The sequence below is a fragment of the Perca flavescens genome, chromosome 2, assembly GCF_004354835.1.
Source record: "Perca flavescens isolate YP-PL-M2 chromosome 2, PFLA_1.0, whole genome shotgun sequence".
Taxonomy (NCBI): Eukaryota; Metazoa; Chordata; class Actinopteri; order Perciformes; family Percidae; genus Perca; species Perca flavescens.
Genome location: NC_041332.1, coordinates 26,634,999 through 26,653,310, shown reverse-complemented (window position 1 = coordinate 26,653,310; position 18,312 = coordinate 26,634,999). Strand labels below are relative to the sequence as shown.

The 18,312-nt window shown below is 39.4% G+C and overlaps 2 protein-coding genes across 3 annotated transcripts; one reads left to right on the top strand and one right to left on the bottom strand.

Annotated features, from left to right (window-relative positions):
- The first annotated feature begins 2,825 nt into the window (after nucleotides 1–2,825).
- Nucleotides 2,826–8,165, top strand: cdkn2a/b (cyclin-dependent kinase inhibitor 2A/B (p15, inhibits CDK4)). The gene is made up of 2 exons (XM_028596532.1): nucleotides 2,826–3,255; nucleotides 4,597–8,165. The coding sequence occupies exons 1-2, from the start codon at nucleotides 3,133–3,135 to the stop codon at nucleotides 4,846–4,848; spliced, it is 375 nt and encodes a 124-aa protein (XP_028452333.1). The 5' UTR covers nucleotides 2,826–3,132; the 3' UTR covers nucleotides 4,849–8,165.
- On the bottom strand, nucleotides 6,508–18,055 carry mtap (methylthioadenosine phosphorylase). 2 transcript variants are annotated; one of them, XM_028596529.1, is made up of 8 exons: nucleotides 17,871–18,047; nucleotides 15,710–15,796; nucleotides 15,497–15,555; nucleotides 15,110–15,277; nucleotides 12,155–12,257; nucleotides 11,376–11,615; nucleotides 8,466–8,588; nucleotides 6,508–7,565 (listed from the first exon to the last, which is right to left on the bottom strand). In XM_028596529.1, exons 1-8 carry the CDS (start codon nucleotides 17,892–17,894, stop codon nucleotides 7,527–7,529), a joined length of 843 nt encoding a protein of 280 aa, XP_028452330.1. In that variant the 5' UTR covers nucleotides 17,895–18,047; the 3' UTR covers nucleotides 6,508–7,526. The 2 variants fall into 2 exon arrangements, with proteins under 2 accessions (XP_028452330.1, XP_028452329.1); XM_028596528.1 differs by lacking the exon at nucleotides 6,508–7,565 and adding an exon at nucleotides 7,728–8,379 and having other exon boundaries at nucleotides 17,871–18,055.
- Between the last annotated feature and the right edge of the window lie 257 nt (nucleotides 18,056–18,312).

The following is an 18,312-nucleotide window of genomic DNA, read 5'->3' as shown; positions in this document are numbered from 1 at the left end:
CAACATAGGTGATAAACAGATGGTTCATCCAATCAGCTAACCAGTATTTCCGCCCCTTCCCAAAAGTTCTCCAACAGAAAGTTCCCAGATGGATATGCCGAGCAAATGCGAAGCAATCCATCTGGCGGAGTCAGGTTACGTGAACGCTATCAGTCGGAAAAACAACGTAACCACGGGGGCGGTCCCTGTTATTCCGAGGTGGCATAAACGCGCCATTATGATTAGCCGGAAGCAATATCTTTTTTTCCCATTATGGCCACGCCAAGACCCGCCCTTCAATAGCATTCACACACTACTATTGGCCAGGCGTCCACGCTTACATGTACAGGTCCTATCCCCTGACCAATCCCCTAACCTTAACCTTAACCACTAGAGGTCAAATGCCTAACCCCAACCAATCAAGCTGCTTTGTAGGGCGGGTCTTGGCGTGGCCATAGTTGGATTTGTAATTTTGCTAGCCGGAACGTAGCCTACTACTGACATCACCAGAAAACAAACCAACATCTCAACAGTAATGGTTCTGGGAGCGCCTGGGTAGTTCACCTAGTAGAGCGGTCACCCATATGCAGAGGCTCAGACAGTTCTCGAAGCAGCGGCTAAGGGTTCAAGTCCGACCTGCGACCATTTGCTGCATGTCTTCCCCATCTCTCTCCCCCCTTTCCTGTCTACAGCTGTCCTGTCTATTAAAGGCTAAAATGCCCCAAAATGTATCTTTAAAAAAAACAACAACAAAAAACTGTGTGGTTCCAGAAGTAAAAATCCCATTGATTTTCCCCAAAGATATTTGATTATCAGCCATAACGTCTAAACCATCCGAGGTAGACTGACCACGAATTACGAGGTTGTGAAATGAAAGTTCGTAAATGAAGTCCGTAAGAAATCAACCTTGTTTAAAGAAAAACGTGTTTTATCCATGGAAATGTTTACCGTACCCACAGAACTGGGAACGCCGGCAAGAGCGAGCTTCTACCATTGAAGTCTACGGTAGTTTCTGAACACAGTCTTGTACCTTTGCTTTTTCTGCCGTTTAAAATATAAATATATATCTATTTGTGCCAAACAAATCAAATGTTTTATTTTTGATTCTTCTCGTAGCTGGTTTGTTTGGTTCCAGACATGAAACTCTTTATATAGGCTAAGCAAACGTCAGTGGAACAAATGAATGGGGCAAAAGACTTACAGACCAGAGTCATTTATACACAGGCCCCATCATAGTTTTATCTTTTGGTTTGCTCATGCTGTGCTGTTTACATACTGAATGGCCAGTAGGCCTAATAGTGCCAGCAGTTTCTCCTTCTTATCTGGTCTACAGCCTTGCAAACTGTTGGCTGGTTGGTTTGTGTACAGCAACCCCAACGCACAGAGCTGACCATAAGCCATAAACAGGCAAGAGGCCGTAAACTGTGTAAAAACCCTGATTGAGACGCATATTCCAAATGTGCTGTATACATGATCAAAAGAATGCCTCTAAAACCCGAATAATACTGGAATATCCCACATGTCTTAATCGTAAAATGCTATATTCGGAAAAAGGCCTTTTTTCGGAAAATATCCAACCGGAATATGCTGTTTACATGACCTGTATCAAATTCGGAATATTGTCATATTAGGAATAATAGTGGAATATTGGTGTGCATGTAAAGGTACTATTAATCATGCCTCTGTGACCCCTAGCAAATTAATGCAGCCATGGCAGACACATAGGGACACTCCTCCTGTTTGGTGTCTTCACCCCTTTTTCCATGACAATTTCTGTTTTCATATTAACTTGTCATTTTGCAATTAAAGTAAATAATTCATTATCCTACTGATCCCCTTTCTACGGCCCTGTAGGTCAAAACACAACAGCATTTCACAACAGCAACAGCCGTGTAGGAGCCTGTTCACACTTATTGCAACCGGTGCACATCAATTTCCCTCAGGAAAAATGACGACTATTTTTATTTTATCATATCATCCCTATCTGTGAGAGGCAGCAATGTGTTGCAAGGCATCCAGTCTGCCAAAAATCCCAAAGGACTTCCGTTTGTCGCAGACTGACAGATGTGCATCCAATCAGCGACGAGGAGTCATTGTCCCAAACATACGTAGGCCTACCTTTTCCAGTTTGAGTCTCACCAAATGTTGTTTTCTTTTCTACTTTTGCCAAATGTTGTGTTTTGTGAAATGCCGTTGTGTTTTCTTAAAATGACCTTGTGTTTTCTAAAATGTTGTTTTTTTTTTTGAATTGTTGTTGTGTTTTGCGAAATGTCATGTTTTGTGTGAAATGTTGTTTTCCCTTTTGCACTTGTGTTTGGTCCTTCAGGGCCACCATACTTTACAGTTAGCTAGCCCCATTCATCTACTAACCCCTAACCAACACCCCAATGTCAGTAGCTGGGACCTTTTATCATATCAGCTGATGGGAGTATGCTCACTTGCCATGGAACTGTATACCGAAATTTCCAGTTTTTATTCCAGTACTTTTTGCATTCAAGTTAAGTGAGAGAAAAAAAGAAAATTTTAACATTTAAATTACAGTTTCATGACAACTCATATGATCGAAAGCTCCAGAGCTGCTGTTAAATAGACCTTAGGTGGGATTGTTTAGTCAACTTCTGTTTCTAGGGTCAAGATTGAACTTTAAGACTCAAAATGAGTTGCAGCATCCAGTACAAATATGCGCAGCTGCGTTTGCAAAACGAACTTCCAAAGAACGGTTTGATTTAATTCAACTCGGAAGGAGCTGGTTTCCGTCATCTCACACAGTAGGCTCGAGGAGGAGCAGAATTTAACTCGGCGCAGCGTCTGCTGTCAAAAGTAGTTGTAGCAGCGCATGCGCACAATCGCACCACTGCAGCAACAGAATGATGTCACCCATTCAAAACAAGCCCAGACACACACCGACCGATTGCTGGACAGGCGATGCACGGTGTACTCATCCGACCCACAGGACTGGACAAACTGACGAGCCGGGGACGGTTGAAGACCCACCGCCACACATCAACGACACAGCTGTATATTATTCGACACGCGCTCTTTGGTGTTTTTGAGCCGTTCCTGTTCCTCCAGTAGTCATCATCAGACTACCTGTCAAAACGACAAAAGTGACAGATTCACGATCGCTATCGCTGCAGATTTCTGGACACGACAATGACTCTGGAGGATGATCTGACAACAGCCGCAGCGATGGGAAACACGGCAGATGTGGAGTATCTCCTGCGGGCAGGAGCTGAAGTTAACGGCGTCAACTGTTTCGGTCGAACCGCTCTACAGGTCAGTCTATCTCCACAGATGAGCTTCGCAGATAGATGCGCATTACCTTACTTAAATGTGTTTCCGTAACAGCATTTACATCATTAATCTCCTCAAATGACAACCAGTATTGCCAAGTGGGGAGACATTTTCATCCAGGCTATTTAAGATATTTTCTTTATTTAGGCTACCGAAAAAGCAACCCACAATATGACGGGCAGTCGCGTGAGTCGTTCGTGGACTGTGATTAAACTTCGGCTATACTTTAGGCCTATTAAGCAAAAACGCGTTCCTATCGAGGTAATATGTAGCCCAGGTCTAAAATATATTTACCATCTAGCTATAAATAAAATGAAACTATATATAGCCTACGTTTGTATGCCTTTAGCCTACGAGTTACAAAAGACTATTGTTGCTTTGGATTATTCATTTTCGCACTGTATCAATCAGGCTAAAAACGAAACACTAGTGTATAGGACAAGACTAGTAGGGACAGGCTATTATGGTTGCCTTAAAAGTAGAACATATTCTTAACGCTTACAGTTCTTTGGCCTATAACTAACTCCGAAAAATAGCCTATTATATAGGGCTCTGTTCATAATCTCTAAAATAGGCTAGTCCAGCAACAAGTGAGCAGAATTATATAGCTACACTTTCTAATAATAATAGTTTTTATTAGGCCATTTTATAGTCTAATTAAAACGGCCGATGCCTCTTTACATGCAGTCGAAGTGCCTTCGTATCATAACATAGCCTAGTCACAGAGATTGTACTGAGGAAAAACACAACTATCCTGTCCTCAAGTCAGTTTCATATAGCATAGCATCATAGCATTTCTCTTCAAGATGAAAGGAAAATAAACTAAATTCGAGGAGCCTCTAAAAGGCTGCTGCTCAAATCACTCGCCTACAGACGGGGTTTTTAATCAGTTTATCGCATTGTTTTGGTGCGTTAAATGTGCTTACAGTGGCTCATCATTCTCCTATTTCGACTTAAAAATATTAGTGGAGATAAATTATATTGTAGTCCATGTGGGACAATAGCCTACGTCACCCTGCTCCATCTCTTTGCATGTCTATTATCTCCAGCGTCAGTTGACAAGCTCATAATGGCGAGGTCCTTGTAATGTAATATCCCAAATATATTTCCAAATCCGATTGATGAAATATCTGGGTGAAAATTGAGTAATTATTTGGTCAGCGGGTTTTTTATTAAATTGCAGGTCAAACTCTATTCTTGTCCATGATGCTCTTCTAGTAAGGATATCCTAGGCCTAAATAATTGATAAAAAAAAGGTTTTTATAATAGGCTAGTAATCGAACCCTATAGCCTATTCTAACTGCGGGTTCTATTCTTGTGAAGGTGATGATGATGGGGAGCACGCCGGTGGCTCAGCTGTTACTGAAGCACGGAGCGGATCCCAACGTGGCGGACAGAAGCACCGGGACCACCCCGCTGCATGACGCGGCCAGGACGGGCTTTCTGGACACTGTGCGGTTGTTGGTGCAATTCCTGGCTGATCCGAAGACCAAAGACAAAACAAACAATCGGGCCATCGATTTGGCCCGACAGAACGGCCATTTAGATGTGGTCGATTTTTTGCAGTCTAGGTAAAATACTCCGTGCTATTTTTGTTGTAAATGGGGGCTCGGAGAAACGGGCCTGACGAGGACTGCAGCCAAAATTATGCATTAGAATGTTTTGCTGAAAAACGTTTTCTTTATTTTTTTTTTTATTTATTTGTCAGATTTTTTTTCTTTTGCTGATAGGCATCTTTTTTTTGTTGTTTGAACGAAATCGGGGTTAGGCTCAGGGTCGTTGTTATAACATATATAATATAATATAATAGCCAGGCTATTGGGATACTGATATTATACGGCGACCTTAATTAACACAATTTGTTGTAGATTTATCTTCCGTGGTATAATGGAAATATAGGCTATTGATTAGCTTATAAGGGACCCCACTTTATATAGTGTACAGTTTTAATATAATGTTTGTTAAGTAGCCTAAATTGTATTTTTTAAATAAAATTTAAAATATTTAACCAAATTAATTCAAAATGTTTTGCACATTGCACATTAGTGTCTAACGTATCCTGTGACCATTATCTTTATTCTGCAGAGACTTCGGGTCCCACTTTCTGTTTGTACAAATGCTATTTCCGGACTCGCATATATTATGCACTTTAATAAAATCGAGATTTTGGCCTATTTTAAGATGAACAGATTAAAAACAGTAATAATATGGTTGTGCTTTACACATGGTCTAAATTAGGCTATGGTACCAGAGAATAAAAGAACAATTAAAAACCAATCAAGCGATTATTATTTACCTGGCATTTAAATTCAGTTGGGAGTTTAACATTGCTGAATAACTAGTAAGACCGAACGAGCAATAGGCTATAACGCCCCAGGGGGAACATTTCAAACTTTAGGACTTCTCCTTGGATGAACAGGTTTTGATGAATATTTACAAAGAGAAATACAGAGCGAATGTTTTTCCTGACACCGCAAGGTAAATATTAGTCCACAGGCTCATGATCAGTTAGCTCTGGTCTCAGGTAAACACGCCAGTAAGCTCAATGCTGATGCAATAATTCATGGATTTATTTTTCAATGAAAAGTTCTGACGCGATATTTTTGTTTTGTTTTGGAATTGATATCCCTAGAATATTTGACAGAAGTTAGTTGACTTAAAGCACCACTAAAGTAAACGTGTATGTACATTAAAAGTGTTTTGAAGTGTTTACATGTTTAAAAGTTATGACTCATAAAATAGGCTATGCTTCTACTTTTGGCGTTAAACATTAGCCTGGTTTAGTTTGAGCCTGGCTGTGTTTATGGCTTCATAAAACCAAAGTGAGGTTTGACAACACACAGAAAGTCCCCAAAACCACTACAGGTAGAAATCACACGGGGTTGTCTCTTCTGAAACGTCAACGGATGGGTTCAGTATATTTCCTGCCATGGTAAGCCATTTTTATCCCAACAATAAATTATGTTCATCACATGTCAAACAGGAGACCGTCTTTACATTTTTTTTAATTAGCATATTCAATGAAATCATTGGCAAAATTGCTTCAAGACCGGAAATTCTGAATTCAGAGGAATATATATAAATACACAAGTGACTTTACCCTTCACATGTATTTTTAACTCTTAATTCTGTAATGGACAATAGCCTTTTAAAAAGACAATCTTTGAAATTGAACTAAGATACATTTTAAAAGTAGTTTTAAGATTTTAATGTTTTACTAAACAACTTTAAAGCATGATTTCAAATCTCCATAGGTTTTATTGAGCCAATGTATGCAGCATAATGCATTCATGTTTTTCAGACAAGGTAACATAAAGGAAATACAAGGTACCAAGTATTTCTTTTTTAGATACTGTGCAGCGTGAGGACGTTCAGATGCAGCAAATGCAGATAAGAAAAGGGAAATGGCAAACATGAACGGTAACAGAAGGCCCAGCACTTCAACAAAATGGCCAATTGTACAAGATGATGAATCTTACAGTGTCAAAGTTTTAAAGTGTGCAAAATGTCTGTCATCTCTAAGTGTCAATAAATGCAGTCATATTCTCAAAAGTACTCCAAATACGGTCAATTAGCTGTTTTAATAACTAGAAAATAATTCACGTACAGTGCAGATCCTATCCTATTATAATTGAATGTGGTCAATTATAATTTTAAAATAAAATGTGCATGTGAAAAGCAAAAGATAAACATTCCCAGTATTAATAACCAGACATTTTTAGTAGTATCCAGGTATTTAAAAGATTTTACTTGAGTACATGCAATATGTTCAAGACATCAGATTCTACTTTAAAAAAGGTTTAGATTACTTGTAACTAAGGCAGTAACAAAGTACTTATGTGCTAAACTTGCAAAGCATTTTTATTGCAGTAAATTAACAGCAATAAAAAAAATTAAAAAAAAAGTTTACAGGCAAATATATACATTTTAAATGTTGACAGAACACACAAAATATAAATGCACAAAAAAAATAACCTCTAGTTAATCCTTAGAAGACCTAAAATCTTTGTTGCCCTTTTGAGAGAGACTGACAGAAAAACTGCTGGAGTGACGATACTCATGGCTGTTCCAGAGAAAAACACTTAAATTTTTCTGAGGAAGGGGGGTGATGAAGACAGAGCACATGCATTATTGATGTGAGGCACTTTCTTGTGATTCACTGATGACAAATCCACAAGCAGAGTTGAGTCTGTAGTCGGTGGCGATACAGGTGGTGTCTGGTTTCCTTTTCTACTTCATTGTTTTCTGCACGCTTAGTGTTTCGGTAACATGACTGAAGATTGGGCCATTGACTGTAACAGAAGGAACACAATAGTTTTTCACCCCCCCTGTGTATGTGTCAAAGACATACAGCAACAATAACTACATTTAGATTGTGAACGTTGTCTAGTGTTTTAGTCTAGTCTGAGGCCAAAAGTGAATTACATTAGAAAGTTGAAGAGAAACTGAGGAGATAATGAATCTGGAGGTTTTATTAAACGGGTGTGCCGGTTACCATTACCACAATTCAGATAAATCATTTTATTCCAAAGTGTGAACCTTTCCAATAAACGTATGTACCTACTTAACTTCCTGCAACCTTAACGTACTTCAAGCATATTAAAAAGTATTGTTGCAAATGGATGTACCCAGTGTGAAAACACTTATGTGATTGTCTTAAGTGCAATTAATTATGATACAAAAATGTGTTAAACATTTGTATTAACATTTGTTAAACATGTGCACGGTTAATTATGCATTTCATATTTTTATTACCACATATATTGGGTTAAGACGGTAATACAGTATTACAGTCATGGTGTGTTTTCATGCTTAAATGTTTTCAAATTTTTTTTCCATTAAAAGTTAAATCAGCTGAGTTGGATTTTATAGAATAAAAAGCTGCAATACAGCACAATGACAGCGTCTAAGTCAGCCTCACAGATGGAGCGATGGTTTCTTTTTTTGGCACTTGGGCCTCACGGTGATAATCACGTTCATGAACGGGTAGTGTCTGGAGAGTGGTAATGCTCCAGATGGTTTGATTATTCTTTTGAAACACAGTTTAAGATGTGGCTCAGTGAGACAGGAGGCAGAATAAATGAGATCTCCGTTCAAGACAGCCAGCTATAAAAAGGTAAACAGAACCTCTTTCACAACCTCTTCAAACACTTAGTGAATGGAAATGAATCATCATAAAGTTGACAACTTACTTTCAAGGCCTTCATTGTCTGAGCCCAGTCCATCTGACTAATCTGAGGTATTGCAGTCAGCAGGATACTACTGGCTTTGTTGGCGTTCTCCTTCATCGTCTTCAGTACGTTGTCAACACAGACCTAGGACAAGAGAAGAAAACAGCCAGCGTGTGATAAGAATCACTTACAGAAATGCAAATTGCACTTCCTTTAAGTGTCTTGTCACTTTGTGTTTCCCTAAAAAAAAAAAAAAAAAGAAAAAAACAGATGTGAAGGTACCAGCTCGATACCGGACAGCAAGGGGAGCTGTTCAAGGAGAAATTTAGTTTGATCTCCAAGTTTATTCAAGTCACAACAGAACCTGCAAGTCAGTCGCGGAAATAGCCAACAGTGCAGATGTGAAAATCAGTAGATACCAGCTGGGCCTTGTACTCCAATGACTCATTATGTGGTATTCATAATACACTTTGAGCAATTTCACCTGCCATGTCTATGACACTGGCAATCATAACATCATTCACCTGATGAACATCGCTACAAGAAAAGGGGAAATAAAAATCATAAGCATGCTTATTCATCAGCTGTATTCACGTAGAGAAACGAAGGCCTCAGTCACACGGTCAAGATAAATATTTAAGTATATCTGCATGAAATGATGTTGGTGATAATAACATTACTCAGCCACACATACTGTACAGTAAGTTACATTATTTCCGTCCTGTGCTTGTGTTTTCTCCTTTAACCTCAATTAACCCCTCCCTTGAGTGCTTTGTTTTCATGTCACATTCAATGACTGGGTTCGTGTTTTTGTGGTGTTTGCCAGGATGAGGACAGTGAAGCTGATGACTCAGTGTGACTCAACCTCCTCTGGCAGGGCTTCCACCGGAGGCTGGCAGGCAAGCCGACTGGGGGGGAAGGATGTGGCGAGCCTTCTGCGACAGGAGGGGGAAGAGGTCAGCTGCAGGAACTCGGAAGTGGAGTTGCGAGTTTGGCTGGATCAGTGACAAATAAACTGAAACTCGCCCACACACACTATATCAACTGCATTATCCAGAGTGTCTGACAGAGAGAAGGTCAATCGGAAGCCAAGAGAAGCCACAAATACTCTGCTCTGCTTACGGCGCACAGATGGTGAAAACCTTTGTTGAGAACCCCATCATATGTTTAAGTTTATTTCATTTATATAGCACTTTAAAAGCAAACAAGTTTGCAACAAAGTGCTTCAGAAAGACGAAAACATATGTATACAAGCATAAAACACACGTATACATAGATATAGCGGAAATACAACACAATTCAAGTAGAAACAAGTTGAGACACAAATTGAAACCCTTGAAATCAGACAGATAGACAGACCGATAGATTAGACACAATAAAAAAAGAAAATCGGATAAACTAAAATTAAAAGCTAGAGCATAAAAGTGAGTCTTAAAAACATTTTTAAGACATATGGTCTAGAAACGTTTTTCTTCTTAATAATGTAATGGTTCAGTGATGTGCTAACTTTAAACACTGCAGAAGAAAAGTCAATCTGGTATTTGAAGGAATTTAAACTTATCATTATAAAAGCAAAGATTTGCTTTTATAATGTTCCCACCTACAATTTAACACTGTTCTTCAAATCAGCTCCAAGAGGAAAGCATAAAGTTAACTTCTGACAGAATTGCCTTAAAAGTGACAGAGCTATTACCAAAAAAGTTAATTTATGTTATCCCTGGAAAAGTACACATTTACTTTTTTTTATGAAAGCAATTCCGAAGTTTGTGAGACAGTGAATGTGTGCCCCAAACACTATGTGCCTGTTTATATAAATCAATCAATTTCAAGTGATCAACACCTAGCGTGCTCTGTGACAAAAACTGAGGACATCATGAACCCAAAGCTTGTCTCCTGCTACAAGAAGACACTGATCACCACAGTTTACAGTAAACAATGTCTCTTCTGTTACAAGAACAACAAGAGTTGCAGGAAGTGAAGAGAAAAACAAGCTAGGGATTACTGTATTGCATCAAGTTAAATACAAATTACTTTAATAACTTATCAGGCTGAGTAAATGAAAACTGAAATAATGAGTCCTGTTACAGAAACCACAGATGTCCAACTATTGTTTTGCTTATAGTAGATAGACTGATACATCTTTTTTTTTTAAGATTATTTTTGGGGCTTTTCCACCTTTAATTGACAGGCAGCTAGATGAGAAAGGGGAGAAAGAGAGGGGGAAGACATGCAGGAAATCGTCACAGGTCGGATTTTAACCCTGGACCTCTGCGTCGAGGCATAAACCTCTCAGTACATGTGTGCCTGCTCTACCCACTGATCCAACCCGGCCACCGTCTGGTACATCTTTTTATAGACCTTAACCATCTGGCTGCCATCATCAACATTTTTCTCTGTGAGAGCAATGATTACTACCTTGATGATGTGTCACAATTGCACTTCTAGCTCAGAGCTAACGTGGAAAGATCCGATACAATTGTGCAACAATTGTTTTATAGCACACTTTGGCATAAGTGGTCCAGCAAGCAAGATGGATCTGGGTCAAGTGTAAATCACCAGCTTAGTAAAAGTAGAAAGTATGAAAGTATATAACCTGATGACAAGTTAGATAATAAAATGCTACAGTATATTTAGTTATTAGCCTGCTGGGACCCAGCTCATAGCTTTTATCCAAAAGTTCTCCAGTGATGGTAAGCTGAATGCTAAGAAAAGAAATCTTAAACAACTAAAAGCAAACAACAGATAATAAAAAGGTGATACTACTGGCTGCACAGACAACAAACACAAAAAGGAAGGAAGGGATGTCACCCAAAATGCACCAACCGTGCATCCCGCTTTGCCGATACTGACTCACACAAGGCACAAACAAGGACAGAAGAGACATCAAAGTAAAAAAAAAAGTGCTTTTAGGATCTCCAGCCTGCCACTTACCGCCTCCTCATGCTCCTTCCAACAGTCATAGTCTGTTGCCATGGCGATGCTGGCGTAGCACAGGCCGGCCTCCTTGGCGAGGACCACCTCTGGCACAGTGGTCATATTGATGACGTCAGCACCCCACTGGCGGAACATCAGGCTCTCGGCCCGCGAGGAAAAGCGGGGGCCCTCGATACTCAGCATAGTGCCTCGCACATGGCACTTGACCCCCAGGCTCCGCGCCACCTCCACCAGAACCTGCACCAGGACAGAGAGTTAGTAACCGTCTCCATACAGCTGATGGGATGGGAGAACAGGCGGGACCTGTTGACGTGGTTTTATTAGCTGCTCAGCTCGTTCTCTCCACTGTAGTGTTGAGGAAATAAAACACTGCCCGCTATGCTGCGTGCCGTCTCCTGATCAGATATGCCATTTTGGTCTGTTGGAGATCAGCTCTAGCCCTGTGGAGATAGGTCTGGCCACGCGAGACTACGGATCAGAAAATATTTATTGGCAATGGCTTGAATGTAACAGACGTTTATTAATATCAAAAAGTTACGCACTGAAGTTTTATTTTTTTTTGTTAAAATGCAGCACTTCATTGTGGATCAGATGTGGCTCAGCCGTGAGCAATTTGACTCTGAACAGTGTAGCTCTCATGTGCCGCTTTTTTTTGGTCACCTTTCCATTATCTTCACACTTCTGGTCCATTTTGGCCAAGCCAACTCATATTATGGTACAGGAATTATTATTAATTATATTCTGACATAGGTTATGTAAATGTAATATGCATGCACCTCTCTGGTTCGGTTGCAGAAAGGCTCAGCCATGGGGATGTGACTCACTCCAGGAGGACTGGTTGGCTGCCCATCGTACAGCGTCTGAGCTCTCTTGGTAGTCCTGGCAAAAAGAACAGGACGTACTGAAAGTTTGTATCAAAACACATATTTTAAGAAACACTGTGAACATGAACACATCAACCAAGCAGCAAGTAAAAGGACTATGCAAGCATTAACAGAACAGCAGCAGCCTTGTCTTCTGCACCATGCCAATAACAGTTGTTTAATTTCCAGCTCTGCTGAGTCAGGGGGGTTCCACCAGGCACAGCGTCAGCCTGCCTGCCTTCAGCTCTTTATGGAGCCGGGTCGGGAGTATACAAGAGGCTGACTTAGCCCAGTGGCCTGAGAACATTGGGGCTTTTGCGTCTCCCTGTATGCCCTCAGCTTGTTTTGCAAGGACTGAATTATTTTTGAGTGTTTTGTTATATCATGTGTAGATCATTATGTAATGGGGTACTTATAATAAAAACATTTTTTTTTTTTTTAATTCCCAGGGATTGCTTAGTCATAACACAATTATCTCAGACATCCAAATTTTCAAAAGAGTGATCGTCGCATCGGCAGTATCTTTTAAGCTGATGCCCAACCCTATCTCTTACTCATAACTCTGGCATTGGAAGACTAGTCATTGCTTAAATAGACTGAGCCAGCTGCAGATACACCCTGCTGGAAATCCATAACAGTGGTGTGTGGGAAAAACTACAGGGTCAGTACAATGCCTGTTTATGTTCTAGAAATCAAATTATCTGGGCCTGGCATTTCATTAGCAACGCCATTAGAGGATCATTGCTGCAAAGCCTAAAATTAAATATTTAAAAATTCCTAAAATGCAAAAAAGATGAGCTATGGACTACTAAGCATTAGGTATTTACTGAAACACAGTTCCATCATAGTAGGTCTGACATACAGCTTGTCACTTGAAAGATCTAAAGCTTGGGGAAAATCATAGCACTATTCAGATTTTATTACCAATGACAGATGGTGCCACGAAAAACTGATCAGAAGTGAAAATCAAAACAAGAACATCTTAATCAAGGGTCAAAATAGGAGGATTTTCGACCAAGTGTTTGGTGTAGCCTTAAAAAAAAAAAAAAAAAAAAAAAGGTTACAATTGTCGAATCAATAAAGTGGAGCCTTTACAAACATGCTGCAGGACAAGTCTGAACTAGTCCCAACAAGCAACTTCCTCATTTCTGATAAATAGATCTTGTCTGTGCTTGATGCTGGAACCTTTCACTTACATGGCAAAAACAAAAGCCACAGGCAACGTGACGCAGTGGTATGCAAGTGTGCCGGAGAACACACTGACACGACTGTTGGCAGGCAGTTCAACTCACTGGAAACAAATAAGCCATCCTACTTAAACAGCACCTCTCACTGCACATATTGCGTTATTTAATGGAATTCGTGCAATCAGCTAACTGAGAAACTCGCACACTCCCACAGGGTCAGGCTACACATAAAGCATATGTATATGCCTGGAGGTCAGACAATGCTGAGAGAGTATGCTTTCCCATCAGTCAATAAAGCAGAAAGATATTTTCAGGTTTACCAGCAAGTTTGTTTGACTCTTCAGGAAGACTAAGCATGGATTTCTAGTGATCAAAAAATAGAAATACAAGACTTAAGGGTAAGGGTTTTGTTGCAACTGAAGACAAAATAAATATGGGTATTATAGATCTAAATAAACATGAATCGGTTAACCTAGTTTATTTATGGCCAACGTTCACCAAAAATCACTTTCAAAACCATAACAGCACTGTCAATAATTGTCAATATCAACTCTTATTAAAACCAACTCTAAAATGAGGAAATGAAAGTATGTCTTCATGTGAAGAAGAGCTCTCGATTACAGCCATTAAAACACGATGGTGGATATTAGCTCAGTAAATCAAATGAATGAGAACTGAAGGCTGAAGTTCTCACAACTCAAAGAGAGTGATACACCAAAATGAAACCGACAGGAAGGAGCCTTAATGGCTTACAAATATCATATAGGTGTCAACCGTTTCCATGGCAGGAGCGTCACAGTGACAGTGGCATTTTTAATTCTCGCTAAAGCCATTGGCCAACTATGACACTTGAGAGTTCAACCAAACCTCAGGCAGAGGTTAACAATTCTTCCCACTGAACGTGACCGTAAACAAATATTGGCTTTGACAAATGTGTCAAATGTGGTCGAGTCCTTCGCCTCTCTCACTCAGCTATCTGGACACTTTTGTAACACAGTAACATGAATCCTGTCAGTGAGATGTGTGGGAAGACAACTCAACTTGTTGTGCAAGAGACTTCGTGTACAGTCAACAACAACTTTTGTCAGAAGGTCAAATTATTTAGAGGAACACATTAAGACAGTGAAATAAATTCTTAATTGAAGTTTACTTTGTAAAACAACAATGAATGTAGCCACTTTATTCACATAAACTTCATACTGTGGCACTCTTTGTTGCTTTCTGGACTGAATTAAAAAATCGGTTTAAATAAGCAGCAACACACTTCAGGGTGTGCAATGTCACAGATTATGATATGACATGAATGCTGTATCTTAAAGCTGCGTTAACAAGACTAAGGCTGTTGTTGGAGAATGCCAGTCGTAAATTAAAAGAAGTATGATTGGACAGTCTTAAAGTGACTGGTATCTGTAGCAATTTCATGTTATCACTTTTATAAAATAACTTCCCCTCACTAAAATGACCGGCTTTTCACCCCACTTAGACAAAAACGTTTTTTTTCATGTTCAGTTTGAACACAGAAAGCAACTAAAAATCAAGAAACATACACGGCTAAATCTATTCTAAGAATACAATTGAAATGCTCTGACATTCTCGGTTTTACTATACGTTATGAGTGTATGTGGAAAGAAGAAACAAATAACTGAATCATAACCTGCTGTTGTAGTCAAATCCCACTTACCGGTCAATGAACTGATCTATGATGACAATGTCTCCTGGCTGAATCTCCTCCCGGAGTGAACCACAGGCCGTGGTAACCAACAGATGTGTGCAGCCCTCTTCTCTCAGTGCCCAGATGTTGGCCTGGTAGTTCACATTGGATGGCATAATGGTGTGCTGTCTCCCATGCCTAAAAGATGGGAACAAGCAGAACTCAAGATACACATTGTTTCATCATGTTCACTGAACTTTAGGTCAATGTCAGAAACAAGATAATATAGCTCGGCACTTCATTGTTAGATGCCGTGAAATATTGAAGACATGCAGTACGATTAAATATCCACTAGATGGTGCTAATAGAGAACAATAATTCACATTTTGACAGTACAGTAAAAACACCCTTTCTTACCTTGCAAGGAGCACACATTCCACGTTTTTTATTTTCCCAAGTATCAGAGCATCGGATGGCTGTTCAAGGAGAACAGAAATATCCAATTAGAAATTAAAAACTCTACTGTAAGGAATCATTTCCAAGCAAAACAGGACAGAGTGTCAACAGAGGTTATCGTTTACACTGCTCTATTTGACAAGAAACAGGTTAGGGCCACAAAACACAACCAACCTTTCCATACGGTGTGTCAACATAACGCTCAGTCCTTCCCTCCAAGATATCTGGGTCATCAAGGCCTGAACCACCAATTATTCCAATCTAAATAAAAATTAGAAAGTCACAACTACACCAGAATCAATAGCTGACCAAAACTCTTCCATTTGTATACACATTTAAAAAACACAAATACATAAAACTTTCCATAATTTGGTTTACATACAGGGTAGGGGAATTAGGACATGGATAAAAACACAAAATAGAAAAGAAATGCAGTGTCTATTAACTACGAGGACACATTCAAATCGGTCACTAACTTGTTACCAACAGTATCCAAGACCCCAATGACAAGATGTGGTAATTTCCTCCTCGGGGAGAAAGCTGTCTGTGTTTGTACATACAATACTGCTTATAGTCAGTCAGTCAAACAGCATTGATCCAGGGTAAGAATATGTCCTCAAGTACTGTACTTCTGCTCTAGCTTTACTACATTTCAGGAGGTAAATAAATTACTTTTATTTTTTTAAAGATTTTTGGGGGCTTTTCCCTTTATTAGATAGTGATAGTGGATAGACAGGAAAGGGAGAGAGAGATGGGGGATGACACGCAGCAAAGGGCAGCAGGTTGGATTCGAACCCAGACAGCTGCAAAGGACTCAGCCTACATGGGGCGCACGCTCTTACTGGGTGAGCTAGAGGTCGCCCAAAGTACTTTTTATTTTATTTTTTAAACTCCACTACATTTATCTGACAGCTGTATTAGTAAGTAGTACTTTGCAAAAATAATATGAACAACATCTGATTCTAAAATATGACGCACAGTAATGTATTAAACTAACAATATGTTAAATTGTTAAAATTGGTTCCACCTGGAACCAAGCTACAACACTGAAATGCTGCTAAAACTTTAATCAATGCATGAATAATAGCCTAACAGAGTTGCTGTTGTTCTATTAGTACATTTTGATAATATTACTTTTGTAGTTATGTAAAGTTTGCAGCATGGTATTGCTACTTTAAATCAAGTTAAGTGGTGAAGTATTCTGATCCTTTACTTAAAAAGGTCCCATATGGTGACACTTAAACTTATAGCTGTACCCAGAGTGATAGAGAAAGATATCTCTATGGCTCTGGCTGTACCCTGTCTCACACTTTTCTGAGAGCCTTTTTTCTCCCCTCCCACAAACGCTTGGATTCGCTGCTGGATGGAATGTTCAGCCCACAACTAATTCATATTCATGAGCAGAACGCTCTGATTGGCTAAGCACAGATCTACACAGAAGGCGGCCTGGAATCGATTTTGTTGGAAGCCTACCATAAACGTGGCAGCGGGATCTGCAAAAAGTACTACACCATACTGTTACAAATAAAAGTCCTGCATTGAAAATGTCACATAAGTAAAATCAGGAAAAATGTACCTATTAAAAAAGGTATAAGTACTCAATGCAAAAAACTGGTCCATATGTCTGTTAATATTATAACACTAAGAGCATTAGGCCTCATGTAAAATCAGGATTTTATTGTTGTAGTTGGTTAAAGTAAAGCTAATTTAAGTATTTTGCACAGGACTGAAACTAATTATGTTGTGTAGTTTAACAATACATCATATTTTATAAGGGGTTTGTTTTATGAGCAAAACGTTTAATCTTTATTATAACAACTACATGCGTCCAATAATAGTAGTGAAGAAAAAAAGTATTATACACTTCCCTCTGAAATGTAACGTTAATGGACTAAAAGCAGAAAGTAGGTTGAAAAGACTCAAGTAAACTACAAGTACCTAAAATGTGTACTTAAAGTACAGTATTTGAGTAAATGTAGTTATTACATCGTGCTGACAGCTGTCACGTAGCTAGCTAACGTTCCAGTGAGTGAGGTGCACTCGGTCTGCAGTGGCCACGTGCTAAATCAACTACACCTGTGAGATGGTTTACCTTTAATGCTAGTTGTTATAAACAACTCCACGTACAGTTATAGAGCAACCTTGCAGTTAGCATGCTAAAAAAGCAAAAGCTAGTGTTTTTTTCGCCATGACCGTTTAAAACTGCAGACTATAAGTAACGTTACAGCTTTGCTAATACAGTACGATGCTAACAGATTCTTTACAGTCTCTGGTTTTAACCCGCAACGTTCAGTTAGTAAGACTTTCAACGTGACATTACATTTTAGGTTATTACCTTAATGGGCACCGTGGAAGCCATGACGATAGTTTTCTTGCCTGTAAAAGTGAAGATTTGTAAAAAAATAAGTTATGAGGAAGACCCTTTATAGCCACAAACTATGGCCACAACCGTTAACAACATCCGTCAGCACCACGGATATCAGACAATTCTCTTCCTGCTTGATTTGTTTGCCTTCAAAATAAAGGCGTGTCGAAACCAACATTTTAGATCAGATAAATGGCCTAGTGGTTTTAGTCTATTCTGGTGCATTTACTTGATCGTTTTTAAAGGCAACCATTGTGTTTAACTTTCTACTTACCTTGCAGGAGGGCGTTGGTTTCCAGTCAGAACACACGCAGACACGTACGGATAATGCTTTTCCTGGCTTTATAGTTACTCGAAATTCACCATCTTGTGGCCCTGGATTTGAGATGAACATGAAATGCCTTTTTCACAC